At 34.7% G+C, this 24,439-nt stretch overlaps 1 protein-coding gene across 1 annotated transcript in view; it reads left to right on the forward strand.

Moving 5' to 3' along the window:
- The window catches only part of LOC150103375 (DLG-associated protein 5-like), a 74,113-nt gene that overhangs the window by 47,971 nt on the left and 1,703 nt on the right, over positions 1–24,439 (forward strand). Inside the window, exons 4-5 of the mRNA XM_090398234.1 lie at positions 7,259–7,372; positions 15,679–15,907. Coding sequence (XP_090254360.1) covers positions 7,259–7,372; positions 15,679–15,907 — 343 coding nt within the window. The remainder of the gene's footprint in view (positions 1–7,258; positions 7,373–15,678; positions 15,908–24,439) is intronic.

Genomic DNA, 24,439 nt, shown 5'->3' on the forward strand with positions numbered 1-24,439 from the left:
AAGAGACAAAGAAGAAAAGGATGGTTCAACGAATGCTAAAAGACTACTTTAGTAAAAAGTAAATTACTGTATGCTAAAATTGAAGCAATACTTGTTTTGTTTTCTACAACTTTTATATCAGATTAAAAGAATTTTATTTGTTATTCGGTTAATAAAAATAACATTTTTTTTTTTTTTTTTTTTTTTTTTTTTTTTTTTTTTTTTCCAGTAGCATGCAGAACATTTTGCCACGTTCCTGTTATTTATTTTCTATATTCTTACCAAAGTTTTCCCATGACTTTTGTTTAGCTACTTTTACATATAGCTCTCTTACATTTTTCTCTGTATTCTTTTAGGGCATCTGCTGACTTATTTGCTAGGAAGTTTTGGTATGCTTTTCCCTTTTCCAGAACTGCCTCTTTAACTTTTTGTAGCCATCACGGGGTTCTTATTTTTTTTTATCCTTACAAAAACTTCACCACATACCTCCATAGCATTCAGTGTCTTCTTCAGAGTTTGCCACTGAGACTCCGAGGTTTGATTCTTGCTTTCAAACTGCTTCACATTTTCTTCAATAATGTTTGTATAGTCGAGCCACAGTTTACCCGTAAAAGCTGCTTAACTTTAATTATTTTTCAAACGTTATACATACTGTTCTTTTCGATGTAATATACATTTTTATCCTGCTTAGCACTAATGGTCACTTCAAATTTCAAATCCTCTGTACACTCCTGTATCTTGAACCAGCATGAAGATATCACTATCAACAATGATGTAGTCAATGAGGCTATTCTTATTTCTTGTCTTCTCTCAACATGAATTTGTCCACATCTTTATGTTGGAATATGGTGTTAATAATGACTAATCCATGCCTTGAGCAGAAATCTGGTAAATACTCACCATTATTATTATTATTAGCTTTGCCCTTTTCTCCAAATTTTCCAAAATATTTCTATATACCTGATGGGATTCATTTCCTACTCTGCTGTTTAGATTTCGAACAAGGACTGCCTTTTCCATTTTCTTTGTCAGCTGCTTGTTCTAAGGACTCAAAAAAATTCTTCCACTTCTTCCTTAGAACTTCTGTGGAATCATAGCACAAATAAGTTTATCTTCATGTTTAGTGTTGAATGCCATTGCTACTCCTTCCTTTCCTTGATCATTGTTGCCTGAATATAATAGCCTGTACTTATTATTTATTAAGATCTCACCTGTTTTTGTCTTCAACATTTCAGTAAACCAATTATGTCCATGTGGTACTTTTCCCAATTCTTCTGCAAGTTCAATTTCCTTTCCATTAATACCTCTTATATTGATGATTCTTGTCTTCAGTTCTGACATTGGGTTTATTCTTCTTTTAGATGTTGAATTGGAGCTTGTTCCAGTAGCTGACTTTTCACTGTTCATTCTGGTTCCCTGATGAAAACAGCAGGGCCTTATTTAACCAGGTGATGCCCCCAACCAGCATGAAATCTCATGTTGTATCATCATGCATTTGTGGTTTGAGCCAATAGAGAGTGTGGTTTGGTTGGCTAAGTCACAAATTGCCAGTCCATCATGATTCGTTCAGTACCCAATAGGTACCTACTTATGGGGTGCACCACATGAAGGTAGATTGGACATTAGGTCAGAAGCCCCAGTCTGTTCTCTGCATTCCTGAAAGACAATGTGGAGGTCTCCCAGTTATTTGGCTTTGACCCTTAAAGAAAGTAAAATATGTGAAACAAATAATAATCTAAAGGAAAATATTGTAGTATGTCTGAACTAAATAGCATCCTTTTGTTTACCTTCTATTTATTCATCCATTGTGGTGCTTATGCATCCCTAGGATCCACAACCTGTCAAGTAACTTCAGCTTGCATGACAATATTTAATAGAATAAGGTGGTTGGTCCTATACCTATAAATATATTTTTGTATATAAACTATGTGTTTTCCTGACCAGTTTGTTTGATTGTAGAATGAAAAACCTTAGTTTCTAGGAAGGGAAAATTCTGCAACTTCTATGTGAGATCCGACCAACTCACTTCATTTCAAAAGCCTATATAAAGATTCTTTGCATTCCAGACTGGATTCAGACCCAATTTTTTCCAACCAGTGGACATCATTGATACCAACTGAGCTGCAGGGGCTCAGTCATTATCAATAATCTTCTTTCAGTCTGTGTAATGGAATAGCCAGCCAGTTTTCTCTGTTTATTTACTATGGGTCATGGGATGGCTTCTCCTCTTTGATATTATCCACCAATTCAGGAATGGAACTCTTTTCTGTTGTCTATACTCTTTCTCCTATGTATAAGTGACCTCTCATTGGCTCCCTATCTATAGTTTTGCTGATAACAATACGTTACATTCTCTACTCATTTGAAACATCATAAAGTGCACAAACATCCTATGCTTAAAGAACTTTTACAACCAGTGTAGATCTTTATGCTATTCTTTGACAGATTAAGGATAACTTAAATCGATTCACCTTTCCTTGTCCTTGATAATACATAAATCACCAGACAAAATCAGATTTCCAGACTGACATCATTTGCTCAGCCTTTAAAATGCTTGGCATCTTTTCCATTTAAAACATACTCTTCACTCACCTGGTTACCAACTCAATATAAATCTCAAATCTTCCCAAATGTAGAATACTGTTCTCATGTTTAGGCCAGTTGTATCAAGAACCTCTAAAAATTTTGATGCTTTACAGAGGAGTTGATTCTAAGCTAATCACTGATCCTTTCTCAGTGATTCATTTCAGCTGCTGTCTCTTTAACATGTTGTGGATGCTGTTCTGCTGAACTGGTTTCTGTTATTTTTCTACTCTTAATTAAGTTTGTTAAAATATAAAGCAACTATCCAACATCCTTTTATAGTCAGATTTTAGATCCACAGAACTTGCTTCATCTTTCATTCCATCTCCTTTTCTCAGAAACAACTTTTTTCTTGAAGTGTTCCCCAACAATTACAACCTCCAGCTTTTCAAAAATATCACCAGTGTGCTAGAGGTCCTCCAACCTCTCTTGTGTGTGATGTAAATTATTCTGAAAAGGCTATGAAAAAAATGTGAGATGTAAAAATTTTACTTACTACACATAAATTACTCACATGTCACTTAAAGCATTTGTCTGTAAAGCAAGCAGCCTTTGCAGTGCATGTGTGTTCCTTCCTTACTATTGAACATGGACATGCTGTGTATTTGTGTGCACTGGGATAGAGTACAATAATAATACTGTAGAAGTGGAAAAAGGGAACCCATGTATAAATATGCTAAAATTGATCTAGAGACGAATATAAAAATTACAAAGAAAAAAAATTATTTGGTAATTATCTTTTAAAAAGTTTATATCAGGTGCATAATGTGTTCTGCCATATACTTAGAAGTTTAAGTTGATTTTTGTATTGGTACAGGCATTTAAAACATTTATCACGTGTTCCCCTTTCTGTATATGTGCACACAACACTCTTCAACATAATGCTTCTGTAACATAACCATTCCATAATCTAATGCTTTTCTCATGATGAAATTTCTGGATAGCACTGCTAAAGATGTTTTTAATGCCACCACTATGAAAGTGGACAAAAGCAATGAGAGAATGGATCCTAATGTCTCATTGTCTTAAAATTCCAAAGAGAAATAGGTAGTGATTTTAGCCTATTGAGAGCATTATGAAGAAAAGAAAGAAGCCACTGTTCAATCATCTCTTGATAATTTCTTACAGAAGGTTGAATGCCTATATGAACTTTGCTGTTTATAATTTATTATATTACTTTGCATTAATAATTGTGCACTAAAATCTAATTTGTGTGTGCATCCTGTGAATGAAACTAAAATGTGAAAAACCACACACAGACTCCAGGGTGGACCAGGGGTTTGGAAGTTCTTGTTAATAGGATGAAAGGACACTTGTAGGCCAACTGATCTAAGCAGTTTGGCTATACTTTCAGAGACATCTTAATGTAAGGAATGGTAACACAATAGACAACCTTTGTATTATCATCACCACAATGAGAAGCAAATGACAAGTATAACTATCAGTGATTTTGTTGATATAAGATTGGGTAAAGCCATTAGCAAGAAAGGTGCCAGAAGTCTTAATGGTGCCAGATTTTCAAAACTGACACCATAAGACTCTGGAACAACAACAAGCTCACTCCCTTGGCACTCTTATGAAATAAATCACATTGTCTACCTTCCTTACTAATGGCTTTACCAAATTTTGTCAACAAAATCATTGATAATTATAGTTTCTTCATCACCATTGATGATACATAGGTGATCCATCTTGTTACCATTCCTTATGCTAAAAGTGTCTGAAAGTGTAGCCCAACTACTCAGATTGGTTGGCTTATAAGTGTCCTTTCATCCTATTAACATTAACTGGATTTCTGTTTTACTAGGCTTTGCAAAAGATAAACTTTTGGCTCACCCTAGAGTCAGCAAATTCCTTGCTAATGTGGGCCATATAGGTAGATCAGCTGCCTTGCATCATGATGAACATACACATACTCTACATTAAATTCAGTGAGCCTGTGAACAGTCAGGACTTGCAGAATACACTGTCTCCACCAAACGTTGAATCCTTTGGAAGAAAATTAAGATTCTCCATACAAGTGATTATATCATGAAATGCTTATATAAAGAAAGTTGTGAAACTAGCTACATCATCCGAATCTAAACAAAAGTGATGGACTGAAATTGTTCCTTTTATGGGAAATAGTACTTCTTCACAAGTTCTGGAAATAATTAATTTTTTAATTAATGAACTCTTTTTAATTAGTTATTTTATTAGGACCTTAATGTATTTAGACTGTTTTGCTGTCTCAATCCTAATTTTTCATATCATGTATGTGTAGTTCACATATTTTCATTGTTTAATCTCAAAGTCATATTGAAGATGCCTTTGACTCTAGAGTGAAAATTTATACTAATAAATTGCATTTTCTTCTAATCTGTCTTTCCCCATTCTAATTACTCAGCCTGCACTCATGCTGATTTTTCAGTGGCATCTTCCATATCTTCTGCTGCACCCCTTATAGCAGCAACCAACTGTATTTTCTCTTGTTGGATACTATGTGACACCACATTTCCTCTTTATGGCTGGATTTTATCTGCTGTCATCAGCAGCACTCCTCCCTTCATACTATTCTTTCTGTCCATGTCCCTCTTGCATTCTATCCCTATAACTACATCAAGCAACAACCCAGTCTCACTAATGGCTATAACTTTTGCAGTTATATTAGTGAGATTATATTAACCGGTGCCAAAACTTCCTCTTATTGCTTATGCTTCTGGTATTCTATCAGATGCTTCTGATAGTTGTGAGTTTCAAACCCACAACTGTCTTCATACTTTGTATTGATTTGCCTATTCAATATTGTCATCGGAGAGACCAGATTCGACATTTCTTGGTCATTCTCACGCTCATCTCATGGCTGTGTGCACATGCAATCTTCAGCATTCCCCCACCCACCCTCCTCAGCATCTCCAGTTTCCCTGACTTTCCACTTCCACACTCTCAGCAAACAGTTCATTCTAAAGACATCAAACTCCAGATTTTTGCATCTACTCATGAAAGGTTTAATTGTAAACCTATAGTACATTCATACCATAGGTGGACTAAGGATTTTTTTTTCTATTTTATTGATTTTATATATTATTAAGAGTGAAAATTTATACTAATAACACTTCAGGGAGTCAGCAACTCATTGAGGGAGGCCATACTATTTGCACCAGCTGTCGTAAACTGTCCTTGAATTCATTCACACTGCTTGCACATGCACATCCTGTGGCAATCCATTCCAATCACACACAACGTATGAGAGAAAAATCTAGCCCTCACTCCCTTTGCAGCATTCATGCTTAGCTTCCAAGGATGCCCTCTTATCCTTTCTCCACCTTCTATAAAATAAAAAATTCCATCAACTGAAATCCTGTAAGACCTTTCAGAAGTAAGTCTGAATCATATCACCCTCCCTCAATGATTCCACAATCCTGATATCATTTTTAACACACTCCTTTGCACTCTCTTCACTGTATCAGAATCGCAATGGAAACCAGGAGACCAGACCTGCACACACACACACAGTAGTCCAAGTGAGGTCTTATCAAGGCCTTGTAAAGAGGCAAAATGACATCCTTATCTTTACATGTGAAACTTCTTTTTAGCATTGTAATTATCTTTTGAGTTGTATTTGCAATCTTTGTTATATGGTCCCCTGAACTTCAACTTGCTAGCCTGATCAGTTTCATTTAGCATAATCTCACCAATATGATACAATATTGGATATCTAATCATGTCAAAGTGCATAACTTTACATTTACTGACATCCAATTTCCCATGTCCGCAATTCCAGCCTATTCAAATCATTCTGCAAGTACTGCATATCAGCAGCATTCCTTGATTACCCTACCTATCTTTGCATCATCAGCAAATAGCTGTATGTTGCCTGTTGAATCCTTCCCAATGTCATTAATGTAGCAATTGAATAACAGTGGATGAAGGACTGATCCTTGAGGCACACCACTGGTTTCCTTGAATCTTGCAGATTCATACCCCCACCACCACTTTTTGATATCTGTCACTCAGCCATCCTCTTATCCATTCTAACATTTTATAATCCAATCCCATATTCTCCAGTTTATGCAACAGTCTTCCATGCTGCATTCCCTCAAAAGTCTTAGCAAAATCCAAAAGTATCATGGTGTATCTGTTCCTCTTGTCTAGTTCAATGGTAACATTATTATAGAATGTGAGCAAGTTGCTAAAACATGACCTTCTCTTAGTAAACCCATGCTGTTCATTGCGAAGTAGAGATTTACTGTCAACCCATTTCTGAATGCATGCCCTAACCAATTTTTCCAAAATCTTGGAAATACTACTTGGTCGATAGTCGGATACATCGGTCTTTGCACCACCCTTGTGCAATGGAATTACCATACATTCTTTCCATTCCTGTGGAATCTTCCCTGTTCTGAGACAAATTATATAGCCTGGTCAAAGGACTAAGAGTCATTTTGCAAAATTGTAAGTACCATACTAGCAGGATTTTTGTATTATTCTTAGTCTCCATGGTTAGCTATGTCTACAGCCTTTAATGAGTGGAATTATCAATAATTAAAAATAAAAAAAAGCACAGTAATTTAAGGAAATTTTGGACACCTATAGAATAGTATAGATAAGCTAGCTATATGTGTAAAGTTTTAACATTTGAAGTAGTTATATTTTCAAGAAAGAGAGAGGAGTGAGATAATGAAGACCTAATTTTATTACTGTTTATGTGAATAAGGTAGAAGACATCGGCAGAAAGTTCAAAGGTTTAGAAGACCTGCAGAAAAGCAGTTGGCAGTGTGAACCTTCCATAGATTCATCTGTACAAAGGTTTCCAAAAACTGTGACTGTGGTGAGTTCTCTTGATAAAAATTTTTTAAAATTGTGAATTGTTTGAGTATCATATTCTGTACATGCTAACATTTGCGTAAAGTGTAAACTTTGAACCATAGCACATTGCTCTAAACCAGTATTTCCCAATCCAAATTACACTGCATTAATGCTGTGGGAAGTACTACATAAAATTATTTGCATTTTGTATTAAAACTAGAAAATGAAAGGCTTAAAAAAAGTGAAAGGATGAGCCTTATAAACTCAAGGTGCTATACAAGCTTGTTCAGAGAGCAGCTGTTTACAAACATTCATGCTCACAGTGGAATTCAAACCCATGCCCTGTTGATTGGAGAGCAGGTATGCTAAGCACCCAGCCTCTTGTTAGGAGAATAATAAGGATTATCTCATATTCTAATTCATAGATACAGTATGTGTCTTATTTTGTTATCTCCTCCAGCCTAATTTGTGAAAACAGAAAAGGAAACTGACTTTACTTTTCTGTTGGCCTTCAAGACTTCAATATTCATAATTCAGTATGAATATCAGTCTCAGAAGAAACAGTCTCACCATTTGGGTTCATAGACTTCAGAAAATCAACATTCAGAGATAAGTAATCATTTATCAGAGTGGTCATTGGAATTAGGAAAGTGGTAAAGGCAGAGGCAGTAAAGGAAAGCGCTACAAAGTGTGATGAAATTTTGACCCAGAGTAGATCTTAAGTGTGTGTGTGGAGGCGGGGGGGGGATTAGATTTAGTAATGTCTAGGAAAGAATGTTAGCTCTCAGAATGTAGTTTGTATAGTTGAGGCAGACAGTGGTATTTGAGGTTTTATGAAAAATAATACATCAATTTTGGTGCATTTATGTGAAGCACATTTAAGTTTGAATTGAGGCTAAAATATTGATGAAGCATGTACATGTTTTTTTAATACATTTTTGTTGATTTTATCAGGATTTTTGTTTTATTTTTTGTGGAAGATTTTTGTGATCTGTAGTCTCATTGCAAACAGAAGTACAAACTGAAGATTTTCACAGATACTGGGGGATATACTGCATAAAATTATTCACATTTTGTATTAAAACTAGAAAATGAAAGGACAAATCTAGATTCTTTTTTACTTTATACAGTAATTTCATAGTTGATATTGTATTATTTCAATAAAAAAAAAAGTCAATGTCATGTCAAAACCTTGATATGACCACACCTAGACTACTGTTCACAGTTCTTATGAACCATGGTGCATTGAATGCTATTCATAAACAACTCTTTTGGATTATCTGTAGTATTTTTCTAATGTTTGAATTTGCTGTATGAATCCATGCAGATGAGCCATACATCAGGACTGGCCTGATCAGCATCATGTATAGAAGCAGTTTAAGTTCCGTGCTTAGCTAGCTATGATGATTCATTAATGGATATAGCTTCCCTATTTGCCTTTGACAGACATGATGAATGCAAGTAATGAAACGAAGCGTTCATCTTGTTGTACTCCTAAGTATACTGGTTGCTGTGGACAATGGGAGCACCAAACATGACAACTTCACCTTCCAGGGACACTCATCTTGTTGTGAATAGGTGCAGTACTGTTGTCTTCGTTAACATCAATTCACCACTTTTTAAACCATTGTTCTAGTTTCGAGGATGCATTTTGGTTTTTATGTTGTGTAATCTTGGTTGTAGGAAGTGGACCATTATTGCATTATCATCTGCATATAGGACTGTTGTAGTGGCAACTGTGCATGGAATATCATCCACATAGATGGCAAAGAGCAGAAGTGAAATTAAGGTTCCCTGGAGGAAAATTGTTGCAATTTTGCATTCAGATGATCTAATTCCCTGTGGCTTCACTCAGAGTTTGTGATTGCTGAGCTAAGATTTGTTAAGTTTGACTAGTCCTAGTGAGAATTTGGCCTGCAGGAGTTTGAACAGCAGCTCATTGTGCCATATTTAGTTCAATGCTTTGGCTATAACAAATCAGTTTACAGTTAATTATTACAAAAATCTTAAAAGTAGGCTTTCTTGATAAAATATTTGGATATTCACATAAACTATATTCTCCTTGAAACATTTGCTTCTGTATGTCAAGTCATGCCAAATTGTATTGACTGTAAGCAGTTGAAATGCATAATATACAGTTAATAGAAGCAACTGACAATCTGATTTTGAAAGCTTGACTTTTGTACTGAATAAGAAGGTTCTGTAGAAATATTTAAAAACAAGGGCTTTGTAGTTTCAAGACCACTGGCCCCAGTAATTACTTTGAAAGATTGTTAAATGAAACATACAGTGACAGAATAGTGGTAGAAAATATTCAGGGGAAAACACAATTGGCAGTATATACCATTACTAGAGGGTTTAAAAAAACATGAAATATAGAGCTGGAGTACATTATATATGACCAGAAATGCAGAAACGTTTTGCAGTGGGCCAGTGCATTGAGAAAGCAGGTCAGAAGGTCAAGTTTTAGATGATTTTAGTAGACCTCTTATAGTAGTTATGTATAAAAAGGGAAATAACAATGTGCTAGTTAGAAAGGAATTTCCTTGCTGTGTAAGATTTATGAAAGCATACTTAAAATCCTAAGAAAACTCTGAAAGAGAAACTTGGGGAAGAAGCCTCAGGGATCAAGTTGGGTTCAAACCAATTAAGGATTGACTTCATTTTAGATAAGAGAGGAAAAGGAGAATTCATAACAGCACTGATAATATGCATACTGAATTAGCAGTGCAGTACAGTGTTCAAACCAATTTTAATTTTGAATCTGAGAGTTGAGTTAGAAAATAAAATAATCAAAGACTAGATACCATAGACAATTATGAGAAAAATTAGGGAAATGAACATATGGCCTCAGTGGCAGGATTAAATATTAATATTAATTAATTAGAAAATAAGGGTCAAAGCTGTATAACTGAGAGGAGACCTCCACATAGCCTTTAAAGGAATGCGGAGAACCGACCAGGGCTTCTGACCTAATGTCCAATCCTCACCTTCTCGTGGTGCACCTTGTTGGGTATCTACTTGGATACTGAATGAACGAGGATGGGCTGGCAATTTGGGATTTAGCCGACCAAATTTTATTCTTATTGGTTAAACCAAAATAAAAAATGATGGTACAACATGACAAAATTTCATGTCAGCTGGGGCGTGGCCCGGTTAAACAAGGCCCCCGTTGTTTTCGCCAGGGAACCAGGGCGAACAGCAAAAAGTCAGCTACTGGAACAAATCTGAAAACAAACCCCAACTCAACATCACCAGAGTTAAAGATCGGTACTATCAACGTAAGAAGCCTGAATGGCAAAGAAATGAAGCTAGCTGAGGAATTAGATAAGTACCAGATTGACATAATAGGGGTGACTGAAACAAAAAAGACCAGAACTGGTGAGATCTTTCTGAGCAATAAATACAAAATGTTATATTCAGGCAATGACAATCTAGGAAAAGGAGTAGCCATAGTATTCAACACAAAATATGAGGCTAATCTTCTTGAATGGCAGTCAGTCTCAAGTAGAGTAATGTGGGCAAATATGAGAATGGGGAACTGGACAATAAGACTTATTTGTGCCTTGGTCCCACAGAAGGTTCTACTAAGGTAGAAGTGGAGGAATTTTTTGAAGCTTTAGAAAAAGCAACTGACACAATGAAAAATGAAAAGTTGGTCCTTGTTGGGGATCTAAATAGCAGAGTAGGAAATCATTGAGAGACATACAAAAATATTTTGGGAAAATTTGGAACAAAGAGCAAAGCTAATAATAATGGCAAATATCTGTTGGATTTCTGCTCAGGACATGGACTGGTTATTACTAACACCATGTTCCAACATAAAAATGTGCACAAATTCACATGGAGAGAAGAGGCTAGGAATAAGAAAAGTCTCATTGACTATGTTATTGTTGATAGTGATGTTTTCTCCCTGGTGCAGGACACCAGAGTGTACAGAGGATTTGAAATTGGAAGTGATCACTATTTAGTCTTGAGCAGGATAAAATTGAATTTCATATTGAAAAGAATAACATGTAAGAAAGTTTTAAAGCGAATAAAAGTTGAGCAGCTCTCAGATGTGAACTGTAGACTAAAATACAGAAATATTATTGAAAAGAAAATGAAAGAGTTTGAGAACAGGAATCAAACCTTAGAGATTCAGTGGCAAACTCTGAAGGAAACATTGATTGATTCTGCCAGAGAGGCATGTGGTGAGGTTGTGTGCAAGGATAAAAAAATCAGAACTCCCTGGTGGACACAGGAAGTTAAAGAGGCAGTGAAGGAAAAGAAGAAAGCATATCAAAAGTTCCTGGAAAATAAGTCAGCTTTTACTCTTACAGAATACAGAGACAAATGTAAGAAAGCTAAACAGTGTGTAAAACTAGCTAAACAAAAGTCATGGGAGGACTTTGGCAAGAATATAGAAAATAAATATCAAGAAGGTGGCAAAATATTCTGGAGGTTGTTGAAGAAGCTTAGGAATGGAGGAAAGAGTGCTGTAAAAGGAATTAGAGATGATAAAGGTGACATGAAAACAGGAGAAAAAGATATCCTTGAAGTATGGAGTAATTACTTTGAAAAACTGCTAAATGAAACAAGCAGTGATGACAGCACAGTGATAAAAAACACTGACCAGGCATGCAGTCAGGAATACATATCCATACTTGAAGTAGAAAAAGCCATCAAAGGCTTGAAATGTGGAAAGGCAGCAGGAGTAGATGATATTCGACCAGAAATGCTGAAGTATGGTGGTATAAGAGTCTTACAGTGGCTGCACTGCATGGTTCAGAAAGCCTGGACAGAGGGACGAATTCCCGATGATTGGAGTAGAGCTCTCATAGTACCCATATATAAAAAGGGAAATAAAACTGAATGTGAGAATTACAGAGGTATTTCCCTACTGAGTGTTCCTGGCAAGATCTATGCAAGCATACTTGAGAAACGGTTGAGAAGAATTGTGGAAGAAAAGCTTGGTGAAGAACAAGCTGGATTCAGGCCAAATAGAGGCTGTCAGGATCAGATCTTCACTTTACGACAAATAGTCGAGAAAGCATGGGAATATAACAAAGATCTGTATTTAAGTTTTGTCGATTTGGAAAAGGCATATGACAAGGTGCCAAGAGAGAAGCTATTCAATACGCTGCAGTTATATGGTGTCAATGGGGCATTATATCAAGCAATACTTAGTCTTTATTTGAGTTGTGAGTCAGCAGTTAGAATTGAAGGAAGTACAGGAAGATGGTTTAATGTTAAATCTGGTGTGAGACAAGGATGTACATTATCCCCTCTGTTATTCATTATCTATATGGATCACATTATGAAGGAATGTGGTATTAAACATGATATCAAAATTGGAGATGTTAATGTCAGCTCTTTGCTTTATGCAGACGATGTTATACTTCTAAATAAATCTGCTACAAGTCTGCAAGATTCTCTGACTAAATTGAATAGCTGTTGTAATAGATATGGTATGAAAGTCAGCAATAAAAAGACAAAGACAATGAAAATAGGCAGAATCATTGAAAATGTCAACTGTGTTGTGAATGGAGAACCTGTGGAACAAGTAAAGCTTTTCAGCTACTTAGGCACAATTTTTACTGAAGATGGTAAACTAAATATAGAAATAGACAACAGAATCAGCAAAGCGGGTATCGTGGGAAGTCAATTGAATAAATTCATATGGAATAAGAAAGAAATTAGTCGGAACACTAAATTAGCTGTATACAAGACTGTGTTCAAACCAATTTTAACTTATGGATCTGAGAGCTGGGTCAGAAGTAAAACACTTGACCAAAGACTAGCCACCGCAGATATGAGAGTCCTGAGAAAGATTAGAGGCGTGAACAGATGGCATCAATGGCAATATCATATTAAAAATGAGGATATTAGGAAAGAACTTGACATTGTCAGCATCCAGGAATGCGTTAGCAGAGCTAATCTCAGATGGTATGGTCACTTAAATAGAATGGGAGAGGAAAGATTAGCAAAACAAGTGTTCTCTGCCAGGTTGGCAGGAAAACGACCCAGAGGAAGACCAAGATATAGGTGGATTGATACGGTACAAAGTGCCTTAGACGATAGAAATATAAGATCTGATAATGTTGGAGTCTTGACAAATAACAGACTGATTTGGAGGAAAATTGTAGATAGGAAGTTAGTAATGATGTAATTTTTTCATGTAGTACTGTCATATCCTGTACACCCCTTGAGGGTACATGGCAGGAATTTGACGATGATGATGATGATGATGAATTAGAAAAGAACTTGATATTAATAGCATTCAAGAATGTAGGAAGAGATCTAATTTAAGGAGATATGATCTTAAACAAAATGGGAAAAGGAAAGCTAGCAAAACAGGTATTTGATATACTGGGAAAGTTAGGAAAATGACCCAGAGGATGACCAAGATCTTAGTAGATTGATACATTTAGAAGTGCATCAAAGACTGAATGTCGACAAATAGAATTAATTTGTAAGAAAAATGTTTTTGAAAAGCTAGTGATGCAAACTTAAGCATGTAGTGCTTCATATCCTGTTCGCTCCATGAGAATACATACATATGTATGTGTGTGTGTGTGTGTGTGTGTGTCAGTAGTTTGATGAGGAGTGTTTACTAGAACAAAAGCTTGTTTCCTCGGTTTCTTCTTATTTTGCATTTCTCTCTCTCTTATGTACTCTTATCTTTGAAGAAGTTTTTCAAAATTAACTACAGACCTGGTATTCTCTTACTTTTAAATTAAATTTTACAGCTATAGTGGAATTTGGTTTCTTGTATGATATTTAAATGTGATTTATGATTTAAAAGGGGAAGAATCATATTGCTTACTAACATTGCTTTTAAACTCAAAGAAAATTATATTTTTTCTTGAACTGTGTAGAGTATGAATACTTTTAAATCAACATTTAGAACTCTTAAAAATTAGCTTATAGCAGAATTGGATTTCTTGAATGACTATTTCAGTAAAAATTTTAAAAAGAAAAAAAAAAGCCAAGTAATATTGCTTTAAATACAAAGAAAACTATACATTTACGTGAACTTAAGTGAGATATATGTATTATTTTAGTGGGCTGTTTTTAGTTTTAATTATCAAGTATCTACAGATGGTTTAATGTTAAATCTGGTGTGAGACAAGGATGTACATTATTCCCTCTGTTATTCATTATCTATATGGATCACATTATGAAGGAAAGTGGTATTAAATAGGATATCAAAATTGGAGATGTTAATGTCAGCTCTTTGCTTTATGCGGACGATGTTATACTTCTAAATAAATCTGCTACAAGTCTGCAAGATTCTCTGACTAAATTGAATAACTGTTGTAATAGATATGGTATGAAGATCAGCAATAAAAAGACAAACACCATGAAAATAGGCAGAATCATTGAAAATGTCAACTGTGTTGTGAATAGAGAACCTGTGGAACAAGTAAAACATTTCAGCTACTTCGGCACGATTTTTAGTGAAGATGGTAAATTAAATATGGAAATAGACAACAGAATGAACAAAGCTGGTATGAAGGAAGTCAACTGAATAAACTTATATGGAATAAGAGAGAAATTAGTGGGAACACTAAATTAGCTGTATACAAGACAGTGTTCAAACCGATTTTAACTTATGGATCTGAGAGCTGGGTCAGAAGTTAAAAAACTTAACCGAAGACTAGAGGCCGCAATATGAGAGTCCTGAGAAAGATTAGAGGCGTGAACAGATGCCATCAATGACAATATCATATTAAAAAACGAGAATATTAGGAAAGAACTTGACATTGTCAGCATCCAGGAATGCGTTAGCAGAGCTCAGGTGGTATGGTCACTTAAATAGAATGGGTGAGGAAAGATTAGCAAAACAAGTGTTCTCTGCCAAGTTGGCAGGAAAATGACCCAGAGGAAGACCAAGATATAGGTGGATTGATACGGTACAAAGTGCCTTAGACGATAGAAATATAAGATCTGGTAATGTTGGAGTCTCGACTAGTAACAGGCTGATTTAGAGGAAAATTGTAGATAGGAAGTTAGTAATGATGTAAATTTTTCATGTAGTACTATCATATCCTGTACACCCCTTGAGAGTACATGGCAGGAATTTGATGATGATAATGTATCTACAGACCTTTTTATTATTATTTTATTTGATAGGAAAAAAAATTTTTGAAATTCCAAAGGGTTTAATCCCCTGTAAATAATATAAATGTTTCAAGCTGGAGTTTTAAACAGTGGATTTAAATAACTGATTTATGACATGATATTTCAGAATGTTTGTTTCTTTGGATTTCCACCTTCCAAGGTTAAATAACAATCAAAATATTAAATCCTGCCCCCTTAACCATTCATGCTTTGTTCTTACAGAAACAGAAGCAACCTGGAAAGAGGCCAAAGGTTGATTCCTCAGCAAAAGCTTTTGTTTTAGCTGCAAGAAAGCGAATTGCTGAAGCAAAAGCTCAAGGGAGTTCTAGTAGTAGTAGTAATACAAGCGAAGATGTAGAAGAAAATAAAGAAAATGTCAAAGTCTTTGAAGCACCAGGATTTTTTATTGTATCCAGTCCAATTAAAACTCATAACAAAAAACATATGAAAGGTATGCAAATTTTCATATTTACTTTATTCATTACTTGAATAAACTCTGAAATTTCAGTTAGTCTTAAAGCTAAGGGAAACAGTTATTTGCAGCTGATGTATTATTCAGGAACAAAATTAAGAAATATATTGGAAAATATTTTTCTGCAATTTAATCTAATTTACAAACTATATTATATGCTGATATTTTTTATGACAATAAAAAGTTTAGCCTATAGTCACTTTTTAGTACATTAATACCATGGATAGTCAGAAAGGTGAGATGAAAGCAACTGCTAACATTTGATTTTGAAATTGTTAGCAGTTTCTATTTGTATATTGCATTCTTTAGGAAAGACATAAAGAGGAAGATGGTGTCAAAAAAACAACGGTAGAAGGAATGAATGATGACAAAGAAATTTGTTCTGTGAGTTGGAAGTAGAGGTATGAATAGTCATTGCAGTAATATTTTTCAAAGATTGGGAGAATTAATGATGCCAGTTTTGATGAATGATGACCATGAAAATATTGTAGAAAATCCAAGCAACAAAAAACTGAACTTCTGCATGAAAGAGTGGAATGACTTGAGAGATGGGTCATTAACCTAATTGCTCTCTTCTGTACCAAGTACAGAAGTATCTTTAAACTCTTAGTTACCATCCTATATGTAAGAAGATTATTCAATGAGTGGGGTGGGTAGGTTAATTTGTGATTTGTATGGGTTAATATATGTTCAGGGGTTAAGTAATGTTGTGAATGAAAGATAAATATCTAATTTCATGGACACTTGAGACAGTGTTTGTAATATTTTTTTAGGTGTTCAAGAGGTTAGAGTTATCCAAAGAAGAGAATTTTTTCTGGTAATTTGGAGATGTTGTAACAAGCAAGACTAGAAAGAATGAGAAAAAAAAAGACTGGATTAAGTTTTACTACTTTGAAATTTAATTTGTAATTTCAGTAATCATGAAGATTATTGAAGTTATAAAAACAAAACTAGATTTACTGTTTGGAAAAAGAATTGTGGTTGTTTGGAATTATGGCCAAAGCAACTAAGGCTATGAGATCATGGGATGTCCATGATGAAAAACCTGCTATCTCCATATGACATCAGCTAACTCTCCTTCATAGAAAAAGAAATGTCCTAGATAAGATTGGGAAAACAAAAATTTTGTGATGGGAACTCTGAAAAGGGAGACAATTCTAAAAAAAGACATTTAAAGATGACTCCTAATGATTTAAATAAATAAAATAAATCCTCTGATTCATTTTTATTTCCCGAAGGAGTTAGAATTCCTTTAAGCCCCAGCTAAATTTTGGAAACTGGGTTCTACTAGTCATTACTGGTAGTTGAGTTCAGAGCTTTTATGATGACGAGGAAGAAGAGCAGTGGCTTCATCTTATGTTCCTAAAGCCTAATTGATATTATTGTCTGAAATTGTTTCCATGATTAATTTTTCTGAGTTGTAAAATTAAAAATCCAGATTTCTGGAATGGGAGAAAAACTACTTGCTTGTGATAATAAAGATCAGCTTAATTGGGAGCTGACTGGAAATACTTTCATCTACAACTAAAATCAAACATCAGCACAAGGCTACATAGGCAACCTAATTAATTTGAATACATCACAATTATATTTTATTTAGCTGTACAAACCACAACCCTCGTATTTTCCTTTCATTACTCGATTTTTGTAGATGACTCTACATATTCCTTGAATTAAAAACATTTCATCTGAAGTTTTGAACTTAAAATCCATTCAGTTGTATACTGAGTATGCATATTTAAATGTGATGAAAAATGAGTAAAAGACAATGACAAAAATTACAAATGGAAAAAATAATAATGTAAATTTTTTTAATGAACGCCATGTTTAACATTATGCATTCTGTACAAACTTTTCTTTTCCTCAGTACAAGTACAATTCTCAGTACATGGTAGATTCACTTCTCAGATATTAAATTTAACATAAATTGTGCAATATATGATTAAGTACATGTTAGCTACATACAAAATGTATGTATGTATGTATGTTGTTTCCAATTTGAAAAGTGAGAAGCAAGCTTGTGGTCAGTGATTGTGGCACCAGTCAGATATTAGTCATTACTAACATGTTCTAGCATAAAAATGCACACAAATTCAGATAGAAGACACCACAGTAACAAAAGTCTTATTGATCATGTTATTGTTGAACTTGATATCTTTTTGATACAGGATTTGAAATAGGAAGTGCTCATCACCATTTAGTTTTGAGCAGAATGAACCTGAATATAATATTCAATTTCATTTATTCAATAATATTTATTGAAAAGAAAAGTTTGTAAGAAAATTTTAAAAAGAATCAAGTCATGAATTTTTAAAGAGAACTGCAGACTCAGATATACAAATAATATTCCAGAACAAAAGAGAGTAAAAGCAAAAATCAAACCTTGGAGACAAAGAGACTGAAGAAACAGATTGATTCAGCAAAGGTGGCATGTAGTGAAGTTCTCTGTTAGGATTGAAAAATCATAACTCCATTATTCATGAAATTAAGAGGCAGTCAGCATGTGCTGTAAGAGAATGCAGACAAAAATTAAGAGAGCTATGTTTAAAAATGGCTAAATAAAATTCATGGGAAGACTTCAAGAACAGAACATAAATATCAGGAGTGTGACAAAATGTTCCAGAAGCTATTCGGAAGCTTGGAAATGGAGGAAAAGGGTACTGTAAATGGAATCAGTTATGATAAAGATGACATGAAAACTGGAGATGTAGATAATCGAGAAGTCTGGAGTAATTGCTTTGAAAGATTATTAAACTTAACAAAACAGTAAGTGAGAGAACAGTGGTAGAAAATATTCCAGAGGAATGCAGAGGAATAAAAGTTTTATGGAAGGCTGCACTGCATAATTCAGAATATCGAATTGTAGATGATGTCAAGATCTCATGGTACCATATAAAAACGAAAATGTAATTTGGTGTGATAATTACAGAGAAAATTCCCTACTGAGTGTTCCCAGTAAAATTTATTCAAGCATATTTGAGAAGAGGGTAAGCAAAATTGGTTCAGACCAAATGGAGGTTATCAGAATCAGATTTTCACTTTAAGGCCAGTTAGAAATCATGGGAATTCCAACAAGAATCTGTATTCAAGCAACTGATTAAGCAGAGCTGGCATCATGGAGAGTCAATGTGGAATAAGAGTGAAATTACTAAAAACAGTCTTTAAACCAGTTTTAATTTATTGATCTGAGAGCTGGGTTAGAAATAAAACAGTTAAAGACTAGAGAACATTCAGGAATGTTCCTGAATGTTAACAAAATAGGATGTTTAATGTTAGGAAAAAACCGAGAGGAAGAACAAGATCTAGGCTAATTAATGGAGTTAGTTTTTGAATCCTGACACAAGTTATCAATAGGAAGTTAGTAAACTTTTCACATAGTATGATCATACACACACCTTGAGAGCATATATCAAATATTGGATCATAATGATGGTGATGAACTTCAAATTAACTGGGATTTACTGTGGGTGCGTGCGCACATGTGCATTTAAAGGTGTTTAGGTACATAACAGCAATTTTGAAATGAAATATTTCTACAACTTTGATTATGAAATATGCCTGGTTGGCCGAGTGGTTAGTGTATCCGCTCTCCAGCCAAAAGGCTGCAGGTTCGAATCCTGCTGTGGGCATGGATGTTTGTTTGTGAAAAATACTAGTGGTGGTGGTCAGTGGTAGATGGCTTTGGTGTGGTTGATGAAGGTAGTTGCGGCTGGTGGATTGGTGGAGATGGAGAGTTATAGAGTAGGTACCCTCCCTCAATGAGTCTTTGGACTCCCTGGAGGCATTATGTAATAATAATAAATATTCTGTCATCAAATTCAAAATTACTTTCGTCCTGAATTATATCTCTGTAGCTCAGTTAGAAGAGAACACAATTTAGGATTGGAAAAATCTGCATTCAAATCCCACTGCTTTTGTTAGGAACATAAACATTTACCTTCAGATGGCATTTAATTTGCTATATGAAGGTAGCTTAACTTATCTCATAGAAACAGCAGGATTTTTGCTCTCAGAATAGACATTGGTCAGAGAACATACATAATTAACAAACACATTATATCTGTACTCTTGGAGCCTTAGTTATGCTTTGGCATATTCAAAAACAATGTTGCAAAATAACCTAGAAATGAAAACACAATGATCTGTTTAAATGGAGCATTTTGTTCCTCTCTGTTGTCATCCCACCCACAAAAGATTGTAATGTATTGTGCAGTAGTATTGTGGATGCCCTAAGGGTTGATCTGAAAATAGTCGATAAACTTCTACTTTTTGTTTATCAGTGACAGTGATTCCTTGGATTTCCATTATATAAAACTACTTAATAATGGGTGAATGTATAATAGCTAATGTGCAGTACCTGTGTTTGTCATTTCGTTGTTGTTTTGATCGAACATCGTAGCAACACTAAAACCATATCAAATGCATATTAGATCCATGGTAGAAGGAAAGAAAAATGTGCAGAATGGGTGCAAGTTCTTTGTAATTTCAGAAATTTTAACCTTTTTTGAATTTTTAGAATTAGATTTGTACATTCATGCATCATAAACAGATTGTATGTTTTCATACTATTCTTTTCTGAACAACAAATTTTAAAATTCGTAAAATTAAGTGGTGAATATTGTACTTTTGACAACGGGCTGTGAAGCTATGTCATATGATCATTTGTTCAGTATTCATGATAGCACTGATTGGATGTATTGTACCTTGTTGTATTCATATTGTATTTCAAGATATATATATATAAATCTGAAAAACATCCCAATTCAACAACACCAGAGTTAAAGATTAGTACTATCAACATAAGAAGCCTGAATGGCAAAGAAATGGAGCTAGCTGAGGAATTAGATAAATACCAGATTGACATAATAGGGGTGACTGAAACAAAAAAGACAAAAACTGGTGAGATCTTTCTGAGCAACAAATACAAAATGTTATATTCAGGCAGTGACAAGGAAAAGAAGTAGCCATAGTATTCAACATTAATACGAAACTAATCTTGAATGGCAGGCAGTCTCAAGTAGAGCGATGTGGGCAAATATCAGAATTGGGAACTGTACCATGAGACTTATTTGTGCCTATGGTCCCACAGAAGGTTCTACTAAGGTAGAAGTAGAGGAATTTTTTGAGGATTTAGAGAAAGCAGCTGACATAATGAAAAAGGAAAAGTTGGTCCTTGTTGGGGATCTAAATAGCAGAGTAGGAAAAGATTGTCAGACATCCAAAAATATACTGAGAAAATTTGGAGAAAAGAGCAAAGCTAATAATAATGGCAATACCTGTTGGATTTCTGCTCAAGACATGGACATGGTTATTACTGACACCATGTACCAACATAAAAATGTGCACAAATTCACATGGAGAGAAGAGGCAAGAAATAAGAAAATCTCGTTGATTGTTATTGTTGATAGTGTTGTTTTCTCCCTGTTGCAGGACACCAGAGTGTACAGAGAATTTGAAATCGGAAGTGATCACTATTTAGTCTAGAGCAGGATAAAATTGAATTTCATATCGAAAAGAATAACGTAAGAAAGTTTTAAAGCGATAAAAGTTGAGCAGCTCTCAGATGTGAACTGTAGACTAAAATACACAAAGATTATTGAAGAAAAAATGAAAGAGTTTGAGAACAGGAACCAAACCTTGGAGATTTTTGGCAAGCCTTGAAGAAAACTGATTGATTCAGCCAGAGAGGCATGTGGTCTGCAAGGATAGAAAAATCAGAACTCCATGGTGGACACAAGAGGTTAAAGATGCAGTGAAGGAAAAGAAGAAAGCATATCAAAAGTTCCTGGCAAATAAGTCAGCTTGTGCTCGTAGAGAATACCGAGACAAATGTAAGAAAGCTAAACACTGTGTAAAACTAGGTAAACAAAAGTCATGGGAGGACTCTGGCAAGAACATAGAAAATAAATATCAAGAAGGTGGCAAAATATTCTGGAGGTAGTTGAAGAAGCTCAGAAATGGAGGAAACAGTGCTGTAAAAGGAGTTAGAGATGATAATGGTGACATGAAAACAGGAGAAAAAGATATCCTTGAAGTATGGAGTAATTACTTCAAAAAATTGCTAAATGAAACAAGCAGTGATAGCACTGTGCTAAAAAACACTGACCAGGCATGCAGTCAGGAATACATATCCATACTTGAAGTAGAAAAAGCCATCAAAAGTCTGAAATGTGGAAAGGCAGCAGGAGTAGATGATATTCGACCAGAAATGCTGAAGTGCAGTGGTATAAAAGTCTTGCAGTGGCTGCACTGCATAGTTCAGAAGGCCTGGACAGAGGGACGAATTCCCGTTGATTGGAGTAGAGCTCTCATAGTACCCATATATAAAAAGGGAAATAAAATTGAATGTGAGAATTACAGAGGTATTTCTCTACTGAGTGTTCCTGGTAAGATATATGCAAATATACTTCAGAAACGGTTGAGAAGAATTGTGGAAGAAAAGCTTGGTGAAGAACAAGCTGGATTCAGGCTAAATAGAGGCTGTCAGGATCAGAACTTCACTTTACGACAAATAGTTGAGAAAGCATGGGAATATAACAAAGATCTGTATTTAAGTTTTGTCGATCTGGAAAAGGCATATGACAAGGTACCAAGAGAGAAGCTATTCAATAAGCTACAGTTATATGATGTCAATGGGACATTATTTCAAACAATACTTAGTCTTTATTTGAGTTGTAAATCAGCAGTTAGAATTGAAGGAAGTACAGGAAGATGGTTTAATGTTAAATCTGATGTGAGACAAGGATGTACATTATCCCCTCTGTTATTCATTATCTATATGGATCACATTATGAAGGAAAGTATTATTAAACATGATATCAAAATTGGAGATGTTAATGTCAGCTCTTTGCTTTATGCGGACGATGTTATACTTCTAAATAAATCTGCTACAAGTTTGCAAGATTCTCTGACTAAATTGAATAACTGTTGTAATAGATATGGTATGAAGGTCAGCAATAAAATGACAAAGATAATGAAAATAGGTAGAATCGTTGAAAATGTCAGCTGTGTTTTGAATGTAGAACAAGTAAAACATTTCACCTACTTAGGCGCACGATTTTTAGTGAAGATTGTAAATTAAATATGGAAATAGACAATAGAATCAATAAAGCTGGTATGGTATGAAGTCAATTGAATAAATTCATTTGGAATAAGAGAGAAATTAGTCAGAACACTAAATTAGCTGTATATAAGACAGTGTTCAAACCAGTTTTAACTTATGGATCTGAGAGCTGGCTTAGAAGTAAAACACTTGACTAAAGACTAGAGGCTGCAGATATGAGTCCTGAGAAAGAATAGATGGCATCAATGGCAATATCATAAAAAAAAATGAGGATATTAGGAAAGAACTTGACATTGTCAGCATCCAGGAATGTGTTAGCAGATCTAATCTCATGTGGTATGGTCATTTAAACAGAATAGGCGAGGAAAGGTTAGCAAAACAAGTGTTCTCTGCCAGGTTGGCAGGAAAAAGACCCAGAGGAAGACCAAGATATAGGTGGTTTGATACGGTAAAAACTGCCTTAGACGACAGAAACATAAGATCTGATAATATTGGAGTCTTGACAAATAACAGACTGATCTGGAGGAAAATTGTAGATAAGAAGTTAGTAATGATGTAAATTTTTCATGTAGTACTATCATATCCTCTACACCCTTTGAGGGTACAGCAGGAATTTGACAATGATGATATAAAGCAGTACTAGAGCTACTCTCATTATAGCAAACTCCATTATGGTGCACTCACCTAATATATAACAGCTTATCAAAAATGTCCTGGCTAATGCTTCATAGCATAAGTATTATATTTACTATAGCAAAGTACTCCTTGTTCTTGTATCTTTTTTTGCAGTGACACTTGGATGCATGCAATTGCCTAGTGAAATTTTTCAAGTGAAAATTAAACATCAATCTGATGTGTCAGGTCAACAATCTCTTATATTTAAATAACTTCGTTATGAAGATATTTTATGAGCAAACAAGAATATAATTTATTTCCTACTCTGCTGTTTAGATATCAAACACAATTTTTTTTTTTTTTTGTCAGCTGTCCTCTCAAAAAACTCCTCTACTTCTTCCTGGGTAGAACCTTCTGTGGGACCATAGCAGAAACACATTTAAGTTGAAGTTTTTATCTAAATTTATCTTCGTATTTAGTATTAAATACCACAGCTATTCCTTCCTTCCTTCTCCTGATTTAGCCTGAATATAACATCTTATTTTAGTAGAATATTACCTGTTTTATTCTTTGTTTAAATAGCACTGATTATGTTTAGTAACTTTTCTAATTCTTCTGTGAATTCTTCTTTCTCAGTGATACATCTTGATTTTTGGTACCTGTCTTAGTTCTGCTGGGGATGTGTTTGTTCCAGTAGCCAGCTTTTCACTGTTTGCTTTGATTCTGAAATCACCTGCTAGAAAAGTAGCAGGTGATTTATTTAACTTGGCAGTGCCCCATTGTAATACTGTTTTTATATGTAAGTCAAGCTAGTACAGAATATAGCTTGGTCT

The sequence above is a fragment of the Typopeltis vanoorti genome, chromosome 9, assembly GCF_054136105.1.
Source record: "Typopeltis vanoorti isolate ZY-2024b chromosome 9, IOZ_Tvanoo_1.0, whole genome shotgun sequence".
Lineage (NCBI taxonomy): Eukaryota > Metazoa > Arthropoda > Arachnida > Uropygi > Thelyphonidae > Typopeltis > Typopeltis vanoorti.